We start from the raw sequence: 27,056 nt of genomic DNA on the forward strand, positions 1-27,056 counted from the left end.
AAGCTTTCTTGTTGAAAAGACCAGAGTTGAACAGCAAATTTGACTCTGAAATATAAGTATCAAGAGAAACATGAAAAGATAAACAGGAAAGAGAAGCCATAAGGGACTTATTGAAGTTGAACTGTTTACATTCCTACATGGGATGATGATATTTGTAACTCATGAGATCATTTTTTTTCCAGTATTAGGGTAGAGGGAATATATACATGTAGGTATGTATATGTACATGTGTGTATGTATATATGTATGTATACATACATACACAGACAGAGGGCACAGGGTGAACTGAATATGAACGGAAAATACCTAAAAAATAGAATTCACTGTTGAGTGGAATGTACTAGGAGTAACAGAAAGAGAGAGGTAGAATGTAGCAAATCATTTCACATAAAAGAGGCAAAAAAAGAGATTTTACAATGGAGGGGAAGAGATGGGAGATGAAAGGGAATATGTGAGCTTTACACTCAAGGGATTTGGCTTAAGGAGGGAATAACACACTCAGCTGGATATGGAAATCTATTTTACCCTGCAGGAAGGCAGGGGGAAGGGGATAGGAGAGGGAAGATAACAGAAGGGACAGCAAATTGGGGAAAGGGATAATCTGAAGTAAACACTACTGTGGGAGGACAGGTCAAGAGAGAGAATGGAATAAATGGAAGGCAGGAGAGGACAGAGAGAAATGTGGTTAGTCTTTTACAACATAACTATTATGGAAGTATTCTGCATGGCTACACATGTATGACCTATATTGAATTGCTTGCTTTCTCAATGAGGGTGGGTGGGGAGGGAGGAAAGGAGAGAATATGGAACTCAAACCTTTAATAATGATTGTTAAAAATTGTTTTTGCATGCAACTGGGAAATAAGATATACAGGCAATGGGGTATAGAAATCTATTTTGTCCAACAGGAAAACAGAAGGGAGGTCAGACTGGAGGAAGGGGTGGATGAGGTGCATGCTGTCCTGGGGTGGGGGGGTGAGGAGAGATGGGGAGTAAATTTTGAATTCAAATTCTTGTGGAAGTGAATGTTGAAAACTGAAAATAAATTATATGTTAAAAGTCAGTCAAAACCATCATGTCTAGGCCTCAAAAAGAGCCAGCTCTGGTGGAAGAAGCTATCAGAGGGAATCACTCTTTCCTCTATCTCTTCTACCTTTCCCATAATGCAACAAAGGGGAGAAAGTTAAGAGAAAAGGACTTTTCTGTCCCTGCTTCAGCAAGGGTGTTTTACAGTGGATCAACTGTCCTGGTAAGAAGCATCACTCCAGAGAGAAAGTAGGTGTATAGAATTAGTCCTGGCAGTTCAGAAAAACATACCCAGAAAAAGTACTGTGCTCAGGGGAAGCAGCATGTGGACATTAATGAGAAAGATATAGCCCAGATTTATGAAATATTTTGCAGTACTATTCTTACTATATAATTTTAGTAAACACTTTTACTTTGAATTATGGCCTTTGACTGATTACTAAAAGTAAATACATCAGTGGATGCTCCTGAACTACAGTTTTAAGAGTAGAGACCCAAAGAGAACCTTGGAAATGGGACAGTTGTTGAGGGGTCCAAGCAATGAGTGTGAATATGAGAAGAGTTATTCCAAAGGGTCGCTGCATATGGTATATGAATATAATAGAATATTATTATGCTGCAGACTCAGAAAAATTTGAATCCTAGGAAGACTGATATGAACTGAACAAAAAGAATAATTTATATGACTACAATAATTTAAATAACCTTGAAAAACTTTAGAATTCTGATCAATAAAATGACTCATAGCTCAGAAGACTGAAGATGCAGGATGGTTCCCACTTTTTTGTGTAGATAGATGATGAACTAGAGAGGGTAATGTTAACATAAGATTAATGGGGGGGGAAGAAGAGTTAAAGATCTTCCCTGCCCATTAATAGGCCTCAGATACCTTTTGTTAATTTCTAACGAGGCACTGCTTTTTGGAAGAAGGTTCATGTATCAGACCAGACTCTGGGTAGCCACTGAGAAGGGCTCGCTCCCAACCCCCCCCCTTCAGAAACTCAGATGTTGGTGCTTCTCTCTCTGGTAATGATATATGTATTGTATATGATTAGACAACTGGAAGCTCGTCTGTTGGTCTTTCCGTTGGTAATTTCCGTTTGTATTTTCTCTGAAGTTCAAGGTGCTGATTTTTTTTCCCTGATCTCAGTGAATGATGTATGTGTTTGATTAAAGTAGATTGTTAAGCCCTCAAAAGTTGCTTTCCTTTTAGAAAAGCAGATCTAAGAACCTGTACAGCAGGCCCTCCTGTGCAGGCCGGGGTCGTTGCTGATACAGAGAGGCAGAAGGGGACATATGTTTCCAGACATGGCCAATGTAAGGATTTGTTTTGCTTGACTGTACATTTTGGAAGGAATTTCTTTTGGGTGGAGGGAGATATGTGGTGGGTGGTAACTATGATGTGAAAAGTAAGAAAAAAGTATCAAGGAAACATTAAAAAGATACTGAAAAGGAATTTCAGAAGGGGATAAACAAGAAGGGCAGTTTTATTACTATCATGTTAAACTTCATATACACTTTAAAAACCCAAACTGCACATATTAAAATTTCACAGTGTTGTTTTTGTGTTATTCTTTACATGCTTAAATATTCATGTCTGTTGAGACTGAAGTCCATAAAAAAATTTACAATTAAAAAACACTTTCATATTAAAAATATTTTTAGTTACAATGGCTATGGCCCCTTTAAACAAAGCAGATGGTATGACAGATATATTTAGAAAACTTAGTGGTAAGGTAAATTTTATTTTTCTACAGCAAAATTCAAGATATAGTCTAATGGAAAAAATATCCCCAACAGTCTGAACTGAAATTCTTAAGCAAGGAATAAATTAAGATATCTGCAAGCTTTTTGAACTATCAAGTATGCCAGAAGGATTATACCTGCTGCTCAGAACTCCCAAGTACCTTTCCAACTTTTATGATTATCCTTCTGAATTATAAGTTTTCCCTAAAGTAACTTCTATTGACAAAATAATTAGGACAGCCAATAAAAGCAGACTGCAGTATCACATTTCACTAGTATGCAATGCCATCTAGTATCTAACATTTCAACCTGAAAATTCTTTTTATTAAGTTACGCAAACAAATTCACTCTCTACCTCATCAATTACGTAAATTCAGTATTTTCTTAAATGAGGTTACTTAAAGTGAAAGAAATCTCTATAAAAGAATCTCAAATCTAAACCCAGGGTCAACATCTGGACAGTTCAGTAGATTTAACTCCATAGACACTTATTAACACGTTTGTTCTGATAGTGCAAAACCAAACCAGTACCTATTACTAGATAGCAGCTCTCAACACCTGAATTAATCTACTAAGAATTAAAAAACTGACTTAAAGTGCCTTTACAAAGATTTTTTTTAAGCTACAGATAATTTTGTAATACTACAAAGACAATGGGTTTGCTGTTCTCAGGCTGCAAAATCACACAATTAGATTGTCTCCAATAAAGAAAAGAAGAATAAAAAAAAGTTACCTTTGGAGATAAATAGTGCTTGTAGTAGTATAACTGAAATAGTAGAAACACTGAACTTGTCAGAGTTAAAAGAGCCAAAACCACGTTTTTATTGATTTTACTCATTTGTCTTCAGGGTTCATTTGGCTGTCATTCGAAAATAATTCAATCTTTTTCATCATTTTCTATTAGTCGACAGTCTTGCTTTCTGTGAACAAAATAATATATCTAAAGAACATTTACATGAGATCTTTCACCTCCAATAAGTAGCAACTGGCAATAAAGAAAGGGTCTTTGAAATGTGACAGAACTACTACTACCCTCAGACACCTCTCCCTCCCTACAAGTACATATGCCCTTGCCTAGGACAACATGTGCTTATATTTTCCCTGTGGTTTTTTGCTGAATTTCAGTTGGTTTCATTTATATGGATGGGAAGAGTAGAGAAAAGACTTACCTAAATATGTGAGTAGAAGGCAGAATAAAAATGATAGAGAGGAAGAAAAAGGAAGAATTGGAGGGAATAGAAGAAAAAGGGATACCTCCCTTCCAGATGTATGCCCTCACCTATAAACATTATCTGATATAATGCCTAACCCTAGCCTCCTATGACACCTGACTTTACCCTTATCACACTAACTCAAAATACTGCTAAGGAAAAAAACTGTACCTGGAGATGAGGAAGCACTGCAGACTAGAGAAGGGGCCAGGCACAAATTTTCAGTCATAAATTACTCATCAGGTATTCTATTCCTGTCGCTGTTGCTTGGCTTCTCAGGGTTCAAAGCAGCTCTTAAACTGTAAGTTGCAGAGACGTTATTGATCTGCCCTGGTAGAAGTTTCTCCACCTAGGAATTCCCTAGACCGCTGAAATCATAGGGCAAGTCCCTATTCCTAGCCTAGAGTCTCATTAGGGTACTTAGCAAATTATGAAGTGCTACATATAAATGTATTATTAGCAAATGAAGAAACTGAGGATGTGAAGTGGCTGTTATTTACATATCTGTGAACAGAAAAAATTTTAGCAGACTAACATCATCTTAATATGCTCTATCCAACCTCCTCTTACCCAACAACCCCCAAATAATTTCTCCAAGCTTAATTCCAAAAGCACTTTCAGGTTTATTTAAAAGCAAAAACAACTTTCCTCACACAACCCTGTAAGGCAGAGAGTGTAAGTATTATCACACTTCACAATCATGAAAAACAGAAGTTCAGACTGACTTACCCATGGTCACAAACTAGTAAGAGTATTAAGGCCAGGATGTGATCCTAGGTTTCCTGATCCTTGCTTAGTTCCGCAGCTGAATGTCATTCTTCTTGATATTAAGCTCGCCACATCTGTATTTCTAGTCATTTTCTTCTGGGTGGAGCCCAAGGCTGAACTGAAAACCCCTATTTCAGTGGTGGTGGCAGTCTTGGTTATTTATTATCCCCAGTCCTGAAAATCCTGTTGGCATCCCTTCCCTAGAGCAGCGAGGTATTGAAGTGGATAGAGGACTGGATTTGGAGTCACAAAGACCTGACTCAGATGCTTACTAGGGGTATGACACTGGGCAAGTCATTTAATCTGTCTGTGTCAGTGGCCCCAACTGTAAAATGGGGATACTGAGAGTCTATCTCCCAGGGCTGCTGTGAGAATAAAATGAAATATTTGTAAACATGCTCTGAAAACCTCAAAAGCGCTATAAAATGATGACAGTGATGATTATTAAAGCAAGCTCCTAAGTCTAATTTAATGTTGGACCATTCTGATCAGTTAATAAGCTAGCTGACACAGTGGATAAAGTCCCAGGCCTGAAGAGACCCCTCTTCCTGAGTTCAAATCTGTTCTCAGACAATTACTAGTATTGTGTGGTCCTGAGCAAGTCATGTAACCCTGTCTGCCTCAGTTTCCTCATCTGGAAAATGAGCTGGAGAAGGACATGACAAACCACTCCAGTATCTTTGCCAAGTAAACCTCAAATGGGGTTACAAAAAGTCAGACATAACTGGAACTCAACAACAAATTCTGATCAGACAAACACTAACTCAAATCTCTAGAGCAATCCCCAAATTACCTGGTCTCCTCAGGATTCTAAACGCTAATGAAGATTCAAAGTCTCTTTAGGATCACTACCAGTAAAAACCTGTCAAGAAAAGTCCAATCTTGCCCAATTCTGACTTAGATCAGAGAGTAGGATGGACATAAATCAATGATTGTTTAATCATTTTTTAAAAACCTACATTGGATTTTTTTTTTTAAATAAACACCAGGAGAGAAGGGAATGCCACCACAAAAATCCCTCTACTTCTGAAATTATTTTTAAAATTATTTTTAAAGCTCAAAGACTTTACTATGAGATTATAATTTCAGTTTCCCATTTACCCTGTAGTCACACTGGTAACCAGGAAGTAATTTTAAAAGCCTCTGAGTATCCCAACCCTCACCCCATGCCAGAAGGAATTACCATAAAATTGGACATGAGGAAGGACTTAAACCCATTATTTTAGGGTTTACTGAATCTTAATTTACACAGGATTCTAATACTTCATTAAATTAAAAACATGGAATTAGAACGGGAAAAACTGCAAGAAATAGATTTATTTGCTAGCAAGGATGGAAACAGTTTCATGGGTGATCTAAAAGACAATGGAGATACAATGGGTGTAAGTAGGTTACAAGATCTTACCAAAAAATGACCTAGGCTCAAGAAGGAAAGGATGAAATGGAATGGGTGGAGGAGATACAAGCATTTATTAAGCACCTACCATATAATATGCTAAGCACTTTATAAATATTATTTTGTAATTATTTGAGCTTCACAATTATAATGATAATTTAAATGGGAAGATCTTTCCCATTCATTAATAGGCCCATGTGACCTGCTTAAATCACATAGAAGCCTAAGTCACAAGTGGTGAGAGGAGCTTGCAGAACAGGTGAAACAGGAAGAGTGGGGTAGAACTGAGAGGAAGTGAGTGAGAGCAGTTAGGGTAGAGAAGGCCCTAGCAGGAAGGGGAGGTTTGGGAATGGCTTTGTCCTCTGCAGTGATAATGTGTACTGGCTTCTTGGCTACTATGATGGATTTGGCTTTTCTGGTTTGGGGATTTGGCTTTCTGGTATCTGAATAAATGTTTTTCTTCTGCCTTCTATATGGAGTCTGTTATACTTTGCTTTTGAGAACTGCACCAGCATATTCACAGTCACCACCAGTGCTATGAATATTGCCTTGGTGATACAGTGACAAATCTGTGAGGCTGGTGTTATTAATATTCTCATTTTTCAGGTAAAGAAACTGAGGGAGAGGTAAGTGACTAGACCAGGGTTATATGGCTAGGAAGTACTGAAGGTCATACTTGAAAGATATTCCTGATTCCAGGCCTTGTGCTCTATCTACTGCGCTACCTAGCTGCCATTAAGAAATGGCATAAGAGATATCATATAGGAAATGTAGTGTTAGAAAAGCAAGTAAGCCAATCATGTAACAAAAATGAAGCCCAACTTTTGAAATATGGCCCATAAAATTTCTTATATAGGAAATTTATGGTAGAACACAGACAAGACTACACAGAAGGTGATGTTTCAATGGGCTGGGATCTGCACTTTTAAAAGAAATATCCATGTCAATGAGATTATGAATTTATTGAAGTATTTCCATATCAGTATAAAAGACTACAGTAATTGATAGCTAAAACAATAAGTCAACAAGAAAGGTTAAATTATATTCAATACACTTTGCTTCAATTCAATCCAATATACTTTTATTAAGTACCTATTATTCATTCAGCCCTGTGTTAGGTGATAGGAAAAACATTCACTTCAATTAACATTTACCACATGCAAGAAAACCATCCTAAGTGCAGGAGAAGATGCAGAATTTAGATAATTTAGATAATAGGTTCCTCTCCTTCTTTCCTCTCATGAAGCTTACAATCCAGTACAAAGAAGTCATAGAATCTAAGAATTGGAAGGAAGCTTATAGATCATTCACAGAAGCTCAAGATCACTGGAAAGTTCATGGCAGAGCTAGGACTCGAATGTGGATCTTGTGACTTCCAATCTAGTGTTGCTGCCACTATATCACACTGCCTCCCTGCCCTCAAGAAGCTTTTATAATCCAGGAGGTGAAATAGGGAACGAACACAGACAACTCTAACAAAGTCAGAAAATGAATGCAAAACAGAGTTCATAATCCTGCTATTAAACATTCAAGAAGCGAGAAAGAACTTCCAGTTGGGGTTTTTCCAGTAGGAACCTAGTACAGTTCCTTGACAGACAGGACTTTTTAAAACAAAAAACAAGGTTAACTGATTTAACAGAGGCATCAAAAAAGACTTCATGGAAGTGGAGCTTCAGTTAGGGCTCAAAAATAAGAAAAGAGTTAAAAAAAATCTGTGAAGAGTAGTGAGGGCTGGAAGGTTAGAAAGTCTGTCTGGGCATGGGCTAGGGTTTGAACAAGGAAAAGAAAGCACTACATTGTATAATCAGAATGAGGAAAGGTAACTGGTCTTATTGCTTGGAAGGTGGGAAAAAAAATCAGGAATTAATGTTAAATATGATTAAGCAAATTAGATGATTTGATATTTCAGTGGGCCTTGAATGCCAGGCTAAGAAGTTTATACTTTATTTGGTTGGAGAGGAGATTTTGTACATGCTAAGTGCAGAAAAACTGGAGGCTGAAGATCAGTTAGAAAATTACTAAAACGCCTCCCAAAGACCATAAAAATGGGAAAAGGATCCACACATACAAAAATATTTATAGCAGCTTTTTGTGGTGGCCAAAAATTGGAAATCGAGGGAATGCCCATCAATTGGGGAATGGCTGAACAAGTTGTGGCATATGAATGTAATGGAACACTATTGTGCTATAAGAAATGATGGAGGACTTCAGAAAAACCAGGAAAGATTTCTATGAACTGAGGCTGGACGAAGTGAGCAGAACCAGGAAAACATTATACCCATGAAGAGCCGGAGTGCGTGAGGACTGTATCTGGTACAAGGCAAGGACCTGGAACATTTCCAAAGGACTCATGATGCAAAATGCCATCCATATCCAAAGACAGAACTACAGAGTCAGAATGTAGAATGAAGCAGACGATTTTCTCTTGCTATGTTTTGTTTTGTTTTTTTCTCATGGATTCTCCCATTCGTTCCAAATTTCACTAATGTGAAAATACATTTAATAAGAATGTATGTGTAGAACCCATATAAGATTGCATGTTGTCGTGGGGAGGGAGGAGATAAGTTAAAACTTAAGGAAGTGATTGTTGAAAACTAATTAAGTATGAAAAAATTTACTGCAATAACCTAGGAGTATAGTAATGAAGTCCCAAATTCTGGCTGTATTACTGGAAGGGAATAGAAGGGGAAAGATTTAAGAAATGCAACATAAATAGAATTGATAGAACCAGGCAAACAATATAGTATAGGGTTAGGAAAGAAGAGTCAAAGATCACTTTAAGATACTACAGAAACTTCAAATTGATTAAAATCAAGATAAAGCTTTCATATTTAAAAGAGTTAGCTTCAGATGTCTGGAAAACTCATTTATGTGGCATTTCATTCCTCAAAGATTCTAAAGACATCAACTATACGTGGTTATTTACGTAGTCATGGGACCTTTCTAGAAAAACTTTATCAACAGGGCACAACAGGACAAAGATTATGATTACAGTAAAAGGCAAGTCTGATGAGGTATCCCAACTTTTTTTTTATTTTTCAAGAAGATGAAAAAGAAATTTGCCAAAAGGCAAACCCAAATTCAGAATGCAAGATCTTACTACACACCAAAAATATGCCCTATCATCTTCAGAAAACATCTGATCAATGGTATTACTTATGAGTTAATCCAAAATTACAGTTTCAAGAAGTTACTGTATATTATTACTTAATATTGTTAGAGACAGAATGGATCATGACATGGAATCAAGATGATGTTGTAGAGTTGTTTCCAGAAAACTCCTCTGGGGTTTTCTTGGCAAGGATACTGGTGTGGTTTGTCATTTTCCTTTCCAGCTCATTTTACAAAAGAGGAAACTGAGACAAGCAAATGACTTGCCTAGGGACACATAGCTACTAAGTATCTGAGGCCACATTTGAATTCAGGAATATACTTCCTGACTCCAAGCCTAGTGCTCTATCCACTGCACCACCTAGTGAGTCAACTTCACAAAAAAGAAAAACAAACTGAAATATCTGCATGCAGTTTTATAGAGAAAACAACTTAATCAAGGTCTGACTAAAGGAACTGATAATAGCTGGAATGCAGTAGTCATTCAAAATCTCCTGTTTTGTTCCATCTATCTGTCACTATCAAGTCTCTTTTTTAAACATTCAAGAACAATACTAAAAAGATGCCTTTTATGTTTTTTTCTCCTTTCCTACTTTCCAATTTCATTATTAGGTCTAAGTGATCCTCTCAACAATCCAATGTGGCTGGTAGGTCTAAGATCTTTATTTTCCAGAGGATAATAATGAGGAATATTATCCAAAAGATATGAAGATAAGAGCTCAAATAAGGCTTAAATAGCTTTTCCAAGATCATACTATAAGAAGCAGAGTCAAAACCAGAACCCAAAATATTCTGACTCTAAAATTGGTAGTTATAGGTCTAGGCCTAGGCTATCTTGGCTTTATAAAAAGAATGATAAGTTCAAAAGAGAAGAGCATACTTGTGACCAGGATGATACAAGTTTTAATTTAATCAAGGTTAATCCTAAATATACTGTCATTATTATTATAAAAGTTCCATCAGAACTAAGATTTTATTGACAAATAAATGATTCAATTTACTCCAAAAGAAATTCATTTAAGGCCCACTCTTTGTAACTGATTTCCTCTTCTCATATATTTCATGAATATGATCTCCTCACTTGCGTTTTGAATTCTCAGACAAAAAATGGCTTTTCTTATATTATGAACAAAAATATGGGACAGCCATTCTATATGTCTGGTCAGTTTCCAGTAAAAATTCTTACAGTGAGTTTAATTACCACAACCTTTTCTCTATGATGTTTATGATAGACTTTAAATATATTAGCTCATTTGATCCTCACAACAATTTAAAGAAGTAGAAGTATTTACACTGGGGCACAAGAGGTTAAATGACTTTCCTGGACCTTAAGTCAGGAAGACTTGGGTTCCAATTTGATTTCAGACACTTACTAGCTGTGTGACACTTGGCAAATCACTAAACCTGTTTGCCTTATTTTTCTCCACTATAAAATAGAGATAATAATAGCACCACAGTTGTTGTAAGGATAAAATGATACATGAAAAATGCTTTGCAAACTATGGAAATAATATTATGATTATTATTACTTGGCAAAGGTTATAGTGCTTGCTAGTCAGAACTGGAAAAATGACAATTTTAATGTATTTTTTACTACTTTACTACTTAATATATTTTTACTATTCCACAACTGCCTCAGTATAAAACATGATCCCCGGCCTCAAGCAGTTTACCATCTAGTTGGGAAGAAACTATTAACTACATATGGAACAATGACTTAAATAACAGCAGAGTGCTGACTTGTGTGACAAACTAAAAATGCTCTAGCAGTTAAGAGAGAAGTTCAACAAGATCTAATATGGTTAAGTCAAACTTTGAAGGAGAGTGAGGATTTGAGCCAATGAAGAAGAGTGGAGAAAACAGACACAAGTCTGGTTATGTACATGGGACAGTGAGTATTTGCTTACAAAATATTTTCTTTACAACAGCCCTTCAAGAATCACCATTCCCATCCGATGAGGAAACTGGTTCAGAAAAGTTCAGTAACTGCTAAGTATCCTAGACAGAACTAGAACCTAGATCTCCTGACTCCAGATCCAATGCTCTTTCATTTACATATGAGTTATGAGTAGATGTACATAATTGCATAAATTTGCTGCTATGTCTGAACAACTATGGAAGCAGAGGAAGATGAAGAGCTAGACCTTATTAATGAATTACTGGATATACAGATATCCAAGTACTCTAAATGTATATTTAATGCTTTAACGGATCCATGAACTTATTGATGTGGCTATTACTGCCAACAGTGCCTATTACAAAACAGAAGCAGCTCTTCATGCAACTCTTGCCCAACATCCTCCTGTAAATCTTTCATCGGGAGTCCACCAACAGGACAGTGGCCTTCCTCTTGTTTTGTTTTGTTTTTTCTGGTATTATGCAGATAATAGGGAAGCCCTTGGACAACGTGGTAGGATGGAAGGAGCACAAGGTTTGAAGTAAAAAGCTCCAGTCCTGGCTGTGCTGCATGTGCCTCTGTTGGCAAAAAACATTGGCAAATCACTTAACCTCCGTTTGGGCCTCAGATGAATTCTAAAGGATCCTCCTGCTCAAAATACACAAATCTTCCGTGGAAGGAGAACTCTTAAGGTTGAGTTCTCCTCTATCAAGTAATTGGTTTTTGTAAATCAGTAAAAACCACAGCAAGATGTTGTTTTTTCAGCACTTTTCTTCAATTGTGCATGTATAAAAATGAGGCTTGCTATCAAAAATCATTTACAAAAGTCTACCTATTCTCATCATCTTTCATCAGATATTCTTGATATGTGTGTAGGTTATTCTGACAAAGATTTGCAATGAGAAAGTCAGTATTATTTTTATATTACTTAGATCCTCTCCATTACCTCTATTCATTGGGAAAAAACATGGATAGTATTAATCTTATGTTAGATTACTCTCTTCCCAAAATCAATGCCTTTTAAACTGCACCATCTCCAGCACAGACTTCCTCTGTATACATTTGGTTCATACCATCATCATTTTCCTTAATGATATTTGTACTTTCTCACAGGAAAAGTCCAGGTACAAAGCTTATTAATATCTCAAACAGAATATCTCACCAAAAGTCCATGTATTCTAGTGTAGATAATAGATAACTCGTGCAAGAAAACTGGAAATCCCTTTCAAAAAGCTTGTTATAACTGGTAGGGGGAAAAGTAGGCAGTCTCATTGCCAGTATCAATGTAGTTTCTGTTTTTCCATTTCCTCCTTTTCAGCATTAATAACTTGTTTGACTATGTCAACTTGGAGCTACCATTACTAAATGTTGATTCTTTCCTCACCTTCAACATGGTTTCAGAACTTTGCTCTAACAAGGCAATGATCTGATTAAATTAAAAAAAAAAATCCCACCTGATTCAGAAAGCAGAAACTAGTCATTTATGACTGTTAAAATACATTACATTTCATTTTTTATGTTCCTCTTCAGTGTTCACCCTATCTATTGTCTTCCAACTATATTCTTAAAGAAAATATTCATATTAAAGCACAAAGCTTTTGGTATCTCTCTTTTCTTAAACCTGAACCATACTTTTTGCCTACTTCTACAAATTCATCCTTGGAATGAAGTCATCGAGGACTGAAGTATAAATGAACCTAAGATTAGAAAATCCCACTTAAGTTCTTGGTGGAATCTCTCCAAGTCTTCATCCTCTGAAACTGACACTGGCTTGTCTCCACTGGACTGAAACTTGCTCTGTCACCAACAGCTCTCTCTCAGATCTCCAACATGAGACATTGTTACCTCCTTCTGGTTACTCTAACCATTTGGGATATTTTGACTAGCCAGGCCTGTGACCATTCGTTCCTGGTTTCCTCTGTAGGTTCATGGTCCAGTCCTGACCCCGATGTGGGGGTGCACCCCAGGCCTTTGTCTTCTCCCTTCTCCCCTTGCCTCCTACCTGGGCTCTGCGTCCAGTCCAGTCTGCCTTCACACGGCTGCTTTCCTAGCCTGGGGCAAGCTAGCCCCAAAGGCGAGTCTGTAATCTACAAGAGTGACATCAAGGAGGCCAACGACTGTCAGAACGGCCTCGCTAACATAAACACTCCACGGAGACACATCCACAGACGTGAAGCAGCAAAGGCAGCTCCAGCTTTCCGAGTCTCGGCCCACCGGGAGGCGGCTCCCACAGGAATGAAGAGCTCGTCCAAGCCAGAATCCTTCCCCTTCCGGACCCTGTTTTACCAAAGCTTCTCCAGCAAAGCAGGGCTCAGTTCACCTCGAGGACCCCCAGGCTAAGACTACATTCTCTAAGGCCTCATTCTCTCTCCGTCCCGAGGTCTGGCTCAGTAACGCCGCAGACAGACGCGGGGCTGCGCTGGCCCTCCCCTCCGGACCGTGGTCACCGCCTTCTCCCCTCCATTTCCCAGAATCCACAGCTCCCTCACGCGTTACCTGTATCCAGGGAGCCTCGCGGTTCCCCTGAGGGTCACAACCGCCCCCACCGTGGCGGACCCGGGAACACGCCGCGCCCCGACCCCCGCAGCCTAGCTCCCGTTAGCTCTCGGGCCACCACTTCCTCCTATTTTCCGCCTTCCTTGACACTGAATTCCTCCGGCGGGATGTCCACGAGCCAGGACAGCGTGGAGAGGAACATTTACATTAGGTTTAAAGAGCGGCCTCGCCTCCCGCCACGAGCGAAGGCCTGACCCCACGGGAGGCGCCCGTCCAGAACGTGTAAAGAGAGAAGGATGGGAAAGGGCAGGAGGAGGCGGGGGCGGGGCGGAGGGACACGGGGGGCGGGGCGGAGGGACACGGGGGGCGGGGCGGAGGGACACGGGGGGCGGGGCGGAGGGACACGGGGGGAGGGGCGGAGCGACACCGAGGGGAGGGGCGGGGCGACACCGAGGGGGAGGGGCGGAGGGACACGGGGGGAGGGGCGGAGGGACACGGGGGGACGTGCCCAGGATCGCGACAGCGGGCCAGAGGAGCGCCTCAGGAGGCGGGACTGCCCTGAGGAGGGGGGGCGGTCCCTGAAGAGAGAAAAACCGGCGAGCCGGGCCTGCAGGCCCCACGGGTCGGCGGCCAGCCTCGGGCTTACCTGCAGAGTGCGCTGGGGAGAGCGGCGGTGGCGGCGAGAGCGAGGGCGGCGGTGGCGGCGAGAGCGAAGGCGGCGGGCTTGCTTTACGGCACACGCACGCCGGCAGTCGTGCACCGAGGAGGCGTGGCCTAAGGATGCCCCGCCCCCTCCTGGTCTCCGGACCAAGATCTTCGCAGGTTTCGGGAGCTGTCCAAATGTGGGCGTGGCGGGCCGGGGTGAGGCTGGGCGTCCCCGCCCTGCTGCGATCAGTTGTTTCTGGACCACCATCGGCTGCGGTGGAAGTGAGGTGTTGGTTCGGTCCGATCGAATCCGAGAACCCGCAGGCCTTCGAGGTCTCCAAGTCCAACCCAAACCCGGCAGGGATAACCAAGGCAAAGGAGCTGGTCTGGGAAACGGAGCCTCCCAGAACAACCCCTTAGGGGGCAAAGAAGGAACACAAGGAAGCTTCCCGATGATACAATGTATCCGTTCAACGCCTCCTCTGTGTGTCCGAATAAGAAGGCTCTTTACCTTCCAGGAGTTTGTGCTTTAGTCGAGAATACCAGTGCTACCAATAGGCTTGGGCCTATAGGTATCGAGAAAGATAAAGTGGATGTGAATAAGATATAGAAATAGATGTATATGTATATATTAGTCTGTTATATATGCATTTAAATTTTTAATTGATGCTTTTTTTTAACATAATTCACTTCTCAAAAACTCTCCCTTCTCTGCTCCACCTTCCACAAATATTCCCTAGTAACAATTACAGTTAAACAAAACATATCTATATATTGGCCTTGTTTGAAAATGCCCATTCCATTCCATTCCATTCCTGTATCTCTCTGCTGTCAGTCTCTCTGAAGCCACTGAATTGATCAGAGTTCTAAAGCCTTGGTGTTTTCTTTATGGTAGTAACAGTGAATTGTTCTTCTTGTTCCCCTTATTTTCTACGTCACTCAAGAGTCTTAAATAAGCTTTTATTAGGGGCCTACTATGAACTAGGCACTATAAGATGCCTAACCAAGCTCTATACAAAGAAAGGTAAGAAACACAGTACCTATTTACCAAAAGGAGACAACATGAAAGCAACAGTAATGGAGGAGATAACAAAGACAACTGTGTACAAACAAGATATGTACAACAAAAAGAAAACACTAGCATTAAGGGGAAATTGGGGAAAGCTTCCTATAGAAAGTAAGATTTTAGCTGGCAGTTGAAAGAAACTGGAGAAACCAGCAGGTGGAATGAGGTTTGTGGAACAGCCAGTAAAACACATGAAGTTAGAAGATGGATTGTTTTGCTTCTGGAACATCAAAGATGCCAGTATCATTATATTGCAGGGATGAATGGAAAGATAGAAATGACTTTAAATGTCAAACAGGTAATTTTTATTTCATCCTAAAGGTTATAGGGTACCACTAGAGTTTACTGAATGGGGTGAAAAGGGATAACTTGGCTAGACCAGACCTGAGCTTTAGGAAGATCAATTTGACAGCTGAGTGGAGAAAGTCAAATTTATGATGCTTTCATATTGATAAATTTTATGGGTGGGCAATTATTCACCAATATTACAATACATTCATGAGGTTAGGACCTCCATAATTGTAATGAACCCAAGGTTGGATCTGGAGTCAGCAAACCTGGATTCAGACTCTGCCTTACCACATACTACCTATTGTTTGTCCTTCATGGGTGATGTCATGGGTGATGTATTGACTGCTGCATGAATTGGATTTTTAAGTGAGGCAGAATTGTACCAAGTCATTGGCCTCACTCTCCTAGAATCATTGAAGTCCAGTAGCAAGACAGAAGTCCAGATGACTGGTGACCTGGGATGCACCTTGGCATCTTTGATGCCTGACTAAGCTCTAAGCACTCCAGTGTCTACTTCATGAAGGCAAATGGAACAAATTGTTCTCATCTGCCCATTCCTCCAGGGAAAGTCTTCACATGCTTGGTGTAGACATCCCCCTAACTCACTGACATGTTTGAGGCCCATCGGTAATCTTCAACTTGGTTTAGCCCAACTGCCAAAACAGTTTACTAGGGTGTGGCTGCTGAGCATCCTACAGTTTCTTGGAGCCACAAGTGAGAGTTGAATGCCAAGTGGACACTAATGGTGGATGAACAGTGCAGAGAAGGGCTTGGCAAACCCTCACACCAGAGGTGCTAGTCCTCCTTGAACAACCCATACACCCCATACTACCTGTATGATTGTAAGCAAATTATTTAACCTCTCTAGGCCTCAGATTCTTGATCTATAAAATAAGAAGGTTGCAGTTTTTCATTTTGTCTTTGTATCTCCCACGCCTAGCATAGTACCTTGTATGTGGACACAATCAATTCTTATGAGGCTTGATTGCATTGGAGGGTCTTAAATGACAGGTTGAGTGTTCTGTATTTTACTCTACAGGCCAGTAGTGTCAAATTCATATAGAAATGTGGGTTACTAAATCATATGTAAGAATGAGTGTGCATATTATCTTAGAAAATCACATTATTTGTATTACCTAAGTTTTATTGCATTTTTATTTATTTTGTTAAATACTTCTCAAATACACTTTAATATGGCTCCTGGGCACTATATATTACTATGACTTGCGTGTTTGACACCTCTGCTCTAGGCAATAGGGATCCACTAAAGGTTTTTGAGCAGAGGAGAGATCTTTGTTTTGGGAAGATGGTTTGGACAACAGAATGGAAAATGGATTGGAAGAGAGACTAGAAACATTTAAAATAATTAGAAGCCTCTTCTAAGAATACAGGGAAGTGATGCTCAAACTCTCAGCTAGGGTAGTACCTGCTGGAGTAGAAAGACAAGTCTTGACAACTAATTAGATACAGTGGATGAAGAAAAGGAATCAATAATGATTCCAATGAATCTGGGTACCTGCTAAAATAGTAATATTCTCAATAGTAATAAGGACGTTTTGAGAATTTATAAGTTTTACAGGGAACACTGGAAGAATGTAAAGGTGATAAGTTATGAAGACCATTTTCTTAGTCAAGAGGGGATTCCAGAGGGCAAATAGAAAGGGAGGGGCAGGAGGGCAGAGACCAAGGAGTAGTAGGATTGAAATGAATAAAGATGAGACTGTATGTAGAGGTTAACAGAGAATGAGATGTTTAGCTATGACAGGTGGCAACACTAAGTCACTAGGGTTCAGGGAGCAGGAGGAGCTACTCCTAATAGGGTCCTATTAATGTGGAGGGTTTTGTTGAAATACTCCTACCACTCTAAATACCAGGGAGTTGGGGGTGGCAAGTGGGGTAGTGGTGGCCAAGAATTTAGGTCTCAGATATAGGTCTTCAGGAACTGGTAGACTAAACTCACAATTCGGTACTAGTAATATCCCAAGATGGCAGTGGATACATCCAAAATATATTCTAAAAAGAGAACGTATACTTGGCTCTTTGTCAGAATCGATGTCCAAGATCCTGGTCCTTTTGGTATTCAATCTAGTGTCTGAGACCACTGGTTATGGTAAGAGTAGGCATTTGCCTGATGTCTCAGGCTTTCTGGCTCCAGTGGTGACTGAGGCCACACTAGGCATTTACCTAAGGTACTTTCATCATCTTTTCATGTTGCATTGGTAGCAAGTAGGTTGGTTGTATAACAAGAGAAAGAACCAACCAAGTGGTCCTTCTTGTTGTTCATCCTTTGTTCTTAAAGGAGACAATGACATCCTGAGGGTGATGTCTTGACTTGTGCATGAATTGGACTTAAGTGAGGCAGAACTGCACAAAGTCATCAGCCTCACTCTCTCCTCCAGAGTCATCAGAGTCCACTGGCAAGACAAAGGTGAAGATGGGTAATGGCCTAGGATCCCTTGAGATACTAAAGGAATCAGAAACACAGCATATCTCAAATATCTTAGTGCACTTTTTAAGTACATAAAACTGCACTAAGATTTTTGGAACTTCCTGTATCTCTAATATGGTGGGTCACTCCATTAGGAAGTATTTATGAGAAAACAAAAGAATTGCACAAGAAGATGTGGAAGAGATGTTATCTACATTACTATAAAGAGTACATTTAGTTAGAAAAAACACATCCAGAAAATTTTGGGTATTAACTACAGTTTATTCCAGAAACTGACGTACAAGGGATTAACCATGAGTTGATAGCTTTGCCATAACCACGGCAAAGTTATCAATAGTGTTTCAAGACATTATACAATATTTTCTGAAATTTCCTTCAAATTATTTCATTATGGAGTAGAAGTTATAAAAATTATTTAAGATTTTAACTTAAATTTAAGATTCCATAAAAAATATTCCCAAAAGTTTTCAACTTCTTGAATGTTTCCAGGTTGACACACATACTTCTCATCATGTTATTGAAGCTAATGAAAATAAATAAAACGAGTGAAATAAAGTTATGGAAGTGGCCTACAGAGATCATTTAGTCCCACTATCCATTTTGAGCAAAACTGCCTATTCCTTAGAATACCTAGCATATGCTTAATACAGTGTAAATGCTAAATAATTGTTGAATGCAACATAAACTTTCACATTTTCATATTCCCTTCTTGTGAATACATATCTTTCGAACTATTGCCAGGAAGCTGTTTCTAATATCACCTGTTACAAGCCTGTCCTTAAGGGAAATGGAAAAATATTGTTATGTGATGCTCTTTTGTATAAATGGTCCTTTCTCAAGTCAAAATAGCCTCAGTTCTTCTAACTTTTATAGGCATTAACTTTCTAGACATCAGTTCTTTTCTAAATTTTCAAAATGAAAATACAAGAATCATTACTAATTTAAAATTGTCTCAACTTTATGTGAAAATGGAACCCAGACACATAAAGATAGAAACTGAGTTTCTGCCTTGTATTAAGTTATTTGTTCACATTATCTATCCTATAAACTGTATAGGGATAGAAACTAGGCCTTATTCATCTTTCTATCCCCTCACAACACTTAATAGACAATAAATATCTGTTCGTTGCATCGAAGAGAAACAGAGTGTCCATTTTCGGGAATGCAGAGATGATGATCTAAAGTTAATGAAATTCCTTGGCAGTTTTGTACCTTGGACAAACAGCATGTTTAAAGTTGTTCATTTTAACGAGCCAGCATTATGTTGAAATCTTAAGGTCAGTTTTACCAATTACTTATAGTCAAACCTGGAACAAATCGCAGACCCTCTGGCTTCTGCACTCTTCATCTAAAAATAAGATAATGCCACTTTCTGCCTAATTCCTAATGTATGTGAAAATGCTTTTTAAAGTGTTAGATAAACAGGAAAATTGTATTATCTTAATAACAACATAATGTTTTCCCTAAGGGAGTTCCTAACAAATGAGACAATATAAGATTGCTAGTTAGCAGAGTGTTTGACTTGAAAGGAGAGAACTGAATCCAAATTCTGTCAGATACCTAAAAGTTGTGGGACTCCGAGACTCTCAATTTCAGTTTCCTCATCTGTAATAGGAGGATACTAGCACCTACCTCACAAGGCTGTGAGGATCAAAGGAGATAACGCAAATAACGTGCTTCGCAACCTGAAAATGCTAATTAGAGTGTTGTTTTAAGCTTAGTTTTTAAAGCTTTAACAGCTTAAAACTGCACTAAAAATTATGAAATGCGAATGTGATGGAATACTATTATATTGTAAGAAGTGATAGTGGGGATGGCTTCAGAAAAAAAGAGAAAACTTATACGAACTGATGCAAAGCAAGCAGAGCCAGGAGAACAATTTGTACAATAAAAACACTATACACGAACAGCTTTGAGATGCAGGGATTCTGATCAACACAACGACCAATCACAACTCCAGAGGACTCATGATGAAACATGCTATCTACCTCCCAACAGAGATAATGGATGCATTAAATGCCAAATGAGGCATACATATACACGTGTGCATGTATGTGTGTGTGTATATATATATGTGTGTGTATATATAATATGCCAACATGACTGAGATTGTTTTTGCTTGACTCCATTTGCTTGTAGTGTGTGTGTGTGTACTTTCTCAATGGAGGGAGGGAGGTTGGAATGAAAGAATTCAGAGCAGAAAATAAAAATGATTCTTTTTGTAAAAAAAAAAAAAAGGAAGTGCTGACTTTGGCAGGTATCAGATTCTAGAACCATACTCTGCCATCCTCAGAGAAATTCACAGCCTAACCATTTTAATCTCATAATACTGAACATGCTGGAGATTTTGAGGCTTAAACAAAAGGCTAAGTGGAGTCAATATGTGGAGTTTTCAATGGTTTAGGATCTCAGAAGGTGGAATAAACTTACATTCGGTATATCTCTTGACTAAGAGATCAGACTAACTATGGCCTCAGCTCAGAAAAAAACTCTGATAGAAACAAAGGACAGCCTTGAATATGGGCAGTAAAAATCCTATTCCAGGTGTACACTGCAACAGTAGGTATACTGGTGCAGCGTAGAAGAGCAGTAGGTCATTCATTTACCCATGTTGTTATTCAGATTAAGGCGCCCAGGAATCTGTGCTTTGCCATTTGTTGTTTATAGAGTAACTGAAGAATGTGTAAGGTATAGATGCTGTGTTTATTAAATCTGAAGATGAACAGGCTGTAAAAGACAGCTAACATGGTGTATATTAGTAGCCAGAAAGACTTTAACAGGCTAAAATGTTGAGTCTAATACAGGCTAGCATGTAAAATTTAAACTTCGGTTAAAACTATAAACTACCCAAGTACAAATAGGGGAGGCATGGTGAGATATTTGTCTGAAAAAGGTTTCAGGGTTTTGGCAAACTGAAATATTAATGAGTAATCTGTGTTATGGCAGCAAAAAAGCTAATACAATATGGGCTGCTTTAAGAGGTATAACTTTCAAGAACAGCTCTACCACACAATGCCCGTTTCCTTCCATCTGTCCACCTCTGGAGTAACAAGTTTAGGTAACAGTTTAAGACAATGAAAAACTTGAGGGTCAAGAGAAAGGGAAATCAGGATAGTGAAAGACTTTGATCTCATTTCATGAAGACTGAAGAAAATGAGTATGTTTAGCTTAGAGAAGACATAGGAAATGTTGCCACTTTCCTCTACTTGGTCCCAAAGAACATAATTAGAAGTGATGGGAAGAAATTAGGATCAATGTCAGGAAAAATTTCCTCGCAATCAGAGCTGTCCATAAAGTAGAATGGGTTGCCTTAGGAGGTACTGAATTCTCCTTCATAGGTCTTCAAGCAAGGGCTTGACATCCCTTTGTCCATTGTATTGTAAGAAATTATTTTCAAATATGAGTTAGATTAGATGGCTGTTAAAGTCCCTTCTAACTCTGTGATTCATTAACTGTTAATATAGATAATATTTTAGAATTAAGGGGAAAATCTTGATTTAGGTAATAAGTGATTTATACTGGCAGAGGCACAAAAGAGGCAAAACCAAAATGAAATAAATGTTCAAAAAATTTTTAAGATCTTTCTTATGTTTCAGCTACATCTACAATTTGTTTTCCATTTCTCCATCATCTTAGAAAGTAATGCCAACAAAGAACCACTTTCAAAGTCTGCTTTGGAAAAGTTAGATCACTAATACTAGTATAAAATACGAACATTTTCTGTCCAGACACAGTCTTGATTCAAACTCGGATTTTTCTGATATTGTGTTCAATGTGTTTCCATTACCCAGTGCTGAATAAATGTTGGTACTGTTGTGTCAGGACACAAACACAGGTGCCATGAACCGCAAGTCTAGTGCTCTTCACACACTGCATAAACAAAATTTAGGAAGCAAGATCCAAGCTGTGGCTCTAAGGTAGTCATTTTATCACTTTGTCCCACACATGATTATGAATATAATAATTTATAACATTAATAATCAATGTTTGCTAAAGATTCTTGGTATTATACCAAAGCAAAAACCAAATATCAGAATTTGTTCAGGACATTTCACCAAATATATTCAAATAATGTAATAATAAATATACTGTCAAATACATATATATATATACTTGAATTTATATATATATATATACATATATATATATGATGAGTATTATAGCTGGAAATGCAATCACAAACTTTATTATGGAGGAAAATAAAACAATGTTTGGGAAATTAAGTGATGTGATAAAATGAGTATTTTAAATAACAATAGCAGACCACTGGATTTAGGTATGAAAGATATCTTAGAAATCACCTAGTATAGTGTGGTGCAATGAAAAGAATGCTATACTTGTTTTCAATGGACTAAAGTATGCAGAAAGGCCCTGTCATCTGCCACCTGTGCAATCTTGGGTAAGTCCCTCGATCTCTCTGGGACTGAGTGTCCTATTTATAAAATGAGGGGAGTGAAGTCAATGACTTCTACAATTCTTTTCAGTTCTAAATAGGATTAAATGTCTTCATTTTATACAAACTGACTAGAGAAAAGACATAACTTGTCCAACATCTCATGAGTATTAGAACTGGGATGATATAGTGTATACTGATAACTCTTTTTCAAAGAATTTTAATATACTGATATACATATGAACATAATTTAGTCTTCCACTGAGGATTCATAAAGATTTTTCGGCTTTGGGCAGTATTTTAGGGGAAAGATTACCACTAAACAGTATTACAAAAACTTCTGGTATCTGGATTCTGGATAAATTACATTTACATTTCCAAAAAATAATTAGATGACAGCAGAAACTGTGGGAAAATGCATTTGAGAGGTTTGATAGGAGCTATTTTTTCAAGTTCCACCAATTCTGCTCAAATATGAAAACAAATTATTCATACTATTTTGGAAGTGAGGACCTTTTCATATAACTGAAGAGCAATTTTATAATAATTTTGCAATTTTTCCATTGCAAAATAACAATCAACCAAAGACTCTATGCAGAAAGTACTTTTCCATAACAAATCTTTTAAAAACTAATGCTTTAGAAACGTGTATTAAAATATGAATTCAAAAATCAGATTTTCTTTTAGTCTGATATTATATGATTTACGACAGTATAGGTAGCATGTAATTCTACTCTTTCCATTTCCAGAATTAATTGAAATTTAGGTATTCTGGGTTGTTTTCAGAGAAATTAATTAACCAATAACTCATTTTGCAGAAAAAAGTGAGCAAAAAAGCAATGAGATAAAACATCAACCTTATCTAAATTGTTATGTTAAAAATAATTATTTCTCCTCATTCATTTTTTTTTAAACACCTAGGATTAGTCAACAAAAGGAAAGTCACAAGATACTATACAAGCTTTGATTCTGTAAATGGGCAAATAAAAGCAAACTCATTTGTCACTTTTGATAATCCCACTTGGAAAAATGATGCTGTTTGCATTATGTATTCAAGCTGACCAGGTCCAGCTTTATTCAAATAGTGCTAGTCAGTCTATTTGTCCAAACAGTGTAACAACCTTCAATAAATCCCAACTCCAGTAAGACGTGCCTCAATAGTGCCTTTATTCATTCTCTAGCATCTGGAACTTCTAAAGCATCCTTCAACAATTTATATTAACTCACAAAGTGCAAGCAACACAAATAATTATGAAATACTGCACAGGAATATACTTGCACACAGAGTCAGAAATCATATCACATAGGTCAGAGTATCAAATTTCAATCTGAAAATGTCCTTATCTAAAGTGCTTAAGGCAACTCCTTCATTTCTTTCTCTAGTTTGTTAAAAACAGAAATGGCACTCAAAAGTTCAGGGGCTAAGAGATCTTAAAATAACATAATTTAGTAATGTGTCATGTATTAGTTTCAGTTCATCTCCCACACACTTCCAATGTAGAAATCAGTCTTGTTTCAGTTTTCAAAATAAAGACCAGAATGAGCATACAGTTTAAAAAGGAGCTCTGAAAAGGAACCCATAAAACTATACCGACACATTCTGGACTTTAAATTTAATTTTTAAAAAAGCATAGCAAAAGCCTAACTGTACATTTTATGGTAATACTAGAGGTAATAATAGTAAGTGTTACACATGTGAGGGGGGAAATAGGATCCTGGATTTACTAAATTCATTTTCTTACTACAAAATCCTCTGAGAAATTAAATATTACACAATTTTTTGTCAATAGTAAACTTTTTCCAGGGAAATCTGTAAGATTCTCCTCTCAATGATTTTGATATGAAGAGTGTCGAGATGAGAACATCAACATGTACAAGAACCTTAAATACTCTAACCCTTCTCTCCATCCACATCCTTTAAAAATGTCCTTATAGCAATGCATCAAAATATTCCCTGGCTTGAGTACTATCAGTTAAAACTGTGTGGGGCACTGGGAAAATTTAGAAGGCACTGAATTAACCAGATGATATGACCATAATGAGAAATTCTTGTAAAAAAATTAGAAAAGAATTTTTGGCTTTTTCTGTGTAATAACTACCAAGATACTCTACTTAGCCACTACCATAAACAAGAGATGGACCAATGGACTTTTGTTTTAGGGTTTGCTTTTGACAAATGAAACTAAATTATTCGTTGTTTCAAAAGTTCTCTGGTAGTCCCTCAAAATTAAGTTAAGCGTAGTACATTCTTTTCAAATTGTGCCAAAAGAAATGGAAAGTAACCAGAAGAAAAGTGCTTTAAGAACTAAGTTTATCCATGTTCACATTTTAAAATACCTTGTCTCTGTCATTCTCAACTATTATGCATCCTTAAAACTATCTGACATTAGGACAGTGGAATACATATTATCTCCTACTACTATATATCACTAGATAGAATAATATCCTTCATTTACATTCACTGTATAGAGAGTAAAACAGAACACCCTGCATGTAAATACTATGCTTTTATTGAGAGAACGCTATACTTAAAGCATCACAATGCTTTCTCTAGGGATCAGCACAGAGAGGTTCAAAGAACAGAAGGTAACTTCCAGGGGGAAAAGCTTTAACATCCTAAGGTATTTGAAATTAAAATAAAAAGTTAAAAAAAATTTTTTAAATACATATTCAGGTTTTTAGGTGGGTTAAGAAAGCTCATATACTGTTTCATTTACTGCCATTTTTGTTTAGTTCCCAGGGACTTAAATTTCAAGTTTACTTTGCCTTATAATTTGTATTTTGCTCACTAGACACGTTTTTATTCAGTGTTCAATATGCTGTCATTAAGTATACACAAACTCTTGAAGAATTGTACCTCTTTAAGACTATAAGTAAATGGAACAAAAGAACTTGCACCAAAATTGTCTCGAAGCTATCTTATTTGAAATAATTATAGGTACAAATTATTTCAGAGATGTATGCATTCTTTCTCTAAACTATTTTAGGTCATTTATACTTTATTAGTGAACATAGGTAAATATAATTTTAGCAAATAACAATAAGTACAGCATTCCTAAAGGAATGAATGGCAAGCACTTTCAGTATTAATTTTTCTCTTCTCTTTTATACAAGTTTAAACTAATCTGGCCTTTATAAATAATTTTTTATAATTTATAAAATAATATACTGTTTCATTTACTGACATTTTTGTTTAGTTCCCAGGGACTTAAATTTCAAGTTTACTTTGCCTTATAATTTGCTCACTAGACACATTTTTATTCAGTGTTCAATATGCTGTCATTAAGTATACACAAACTCTTGGAGAATTGTACCTGCTTTAAGACTATAAGTAAATGGAACAAAAGAACTTGCACCAAAATTGTCTTGAAGCTGTCTTATTTGAAATAATTATAGGTATAAATTGTATAATTTATGGATGAGTTTAATACACTGTTTTAACCCACTATAAGACCTTAAATCAATAAAATACCTCAAAATCCAATTGCAAATTTACTACAGATTTAATGTAGGTAGGAAATAATACTGGAAAACACTATATAAAAGCCCTTAAAAATCCATGTGTTGTCCAAACTGACCTATAAAAGGACGTCCAATTGAATATCACAGCATGATGAGGAAAATCCCTGTATTACCCTCCTGTCACAAAGTATGTAGATTATAGGAACTATAGGAACAAAATGAAACCTCTTAAACTAGAATGTTTATAAACTCACCTGTCCAATCTGTGTCAAGTCACAAGAATAATGTAAATTTTCTCTTAGCATTTTGCCAATTTGGACAGATACACAAAGAGGAGAGAAGGGAGGAGAAGAGGAAACAGATCTGTTCAATATAGAGATATATAGCAAGGGGAAAAAAGTCAAAACCCTATTACTTTCCAAATGAAGGAGAAAAAAATGTCAAAGTTACTATAGAAGAGTCTTTTTGGCATTCCCAACGGTCTCACATATAAAACTTACAAGGGCTGAAAATTGTTTCAATCTGAGAACTAAAAGTCTTTCTTTTCTGAAGAATCACAAAATTAAGAAAAGCTGAAAAATTATTTTAGTCAATTAAGTGATAAACCTTCCTAACCAAGGCTATTCCTGCCTTCGGAGTCCTATGTACAAACAAACAGAAGAACCAACAAAATATCTAGAAAACTAAAAAAAACCCATTTTCTTCTAAAATAAAAACACTGTCATTTTCACCTTCATCTATCATTCAGAAAGTCAATCTCTAATTTTATAACTGCTTCTATGGGATTTCACAGTAAGTTCCTGCTAATGCTTCCTTTCAGAAGCTTAATGTTAACAGTATAGAGACCTTAGAAGCAGCAGAGGGCAGCAAACCCCAATGGTTAATCCACTGTTCATAAGCATCTGTGATTAGAAGCTGCACAGAAAAAAACACCCAAATAAAAATAGAAGTAAACATGTCTTGAAGTGATATTACGGCATAACATTGTTCAGGCTGCTAGTTGAACCACTCATTCCATTTTCATGTTTCTGGAGTGTTTTCACAGCACTTGGAACCTGCAATCCAGTACTCAAAGAAAGTCTACCACACCAGACCTAGA

The 27,056-nt window shown here is 37.6% G+C and overlaps 2 protein-coding genes and 1 long non-coding RNA gene across 18 annotated transcripts in view; 1 reads left to right on the forward strand and 2 right to left on the reverse strand.

Moving 5' to 3' along the window:
- The window catches only part of FKTN (fukutin), a 108,094-nt gene extending 93,530 nt beyond the window's left edge, over positions 1-14,564 (reverse strand). For 2 of the 15 annotated variants that reach the window (XM_072655378.1, XM_072655455.1), the window contains exons 1-3: positions 4,713-13,366; positions 4,155-4,282; positions 3,506-3,692 (exon numbers count right to left, since the gene is read on the reverse strand). In XM_072655378.1, the coding sequence (XP_072511479.1) occupies positions 3,506-3,610 (105 nt within the window). In that variant the 5' untranslated portion in view covers positions 3,611-3,692; positions 4,155-4,282; positions 4,713-13,366. The other 13 variants (XM_072655362.1, XM_072655369.1, XM_072655404.1 and 10 more) reach the window with 12 other exon arrangements.
- Positions 13,842-20,339, forward strand: LOC140534465 (uncharacterized). Its single transcript, XR_011977325.1, has 2 exons — positions 13,842-13,933; positions 14,464-20,339. It is a non-coding gene; the product is annotated as an uncharacterized lncRNA (long non-coding RNA).
- Positions 20,340-23,641: 3,302 nt separating this feature from the next.
- FSD1L (fibronectin type III and SPRY domain containing 1 like) overlaps positions 23,642-27,056 on the reverse strand; it is a 100,336-nt gene continuing 96,921 nt past the window's right edge. For both annotated transcript variants that reach the window (XM_072655349.1, XM_072655341.1), the window contains one exon: positions 23,642-27,051. In XM_072655349.1, coding sequence (XP_072511450.1) covers positions 26,929-27,051 — 123 coding nt within the window. In that variant the 3' untranslated portion in view covers positions 23,642-26,928. The remainder of the gene's footprint in view (positions 27,052-27,056) is intronic.

This window comes from Notamacropus eugenii, chromosome 1, assembly GCF_028372415.1.
Source record: "Notamacropus eugenii isolate mMacEug1 chromosome 1, mMacEug1.pri_v2, whole genome shotgun sequence".
NCBI classification, from domain to species: Eukaryota; Metazoa; Chordata; class Mammalia; order Diprotodontia; family Macropodidae; genus Notamacropus; species Notamacropus eugenii.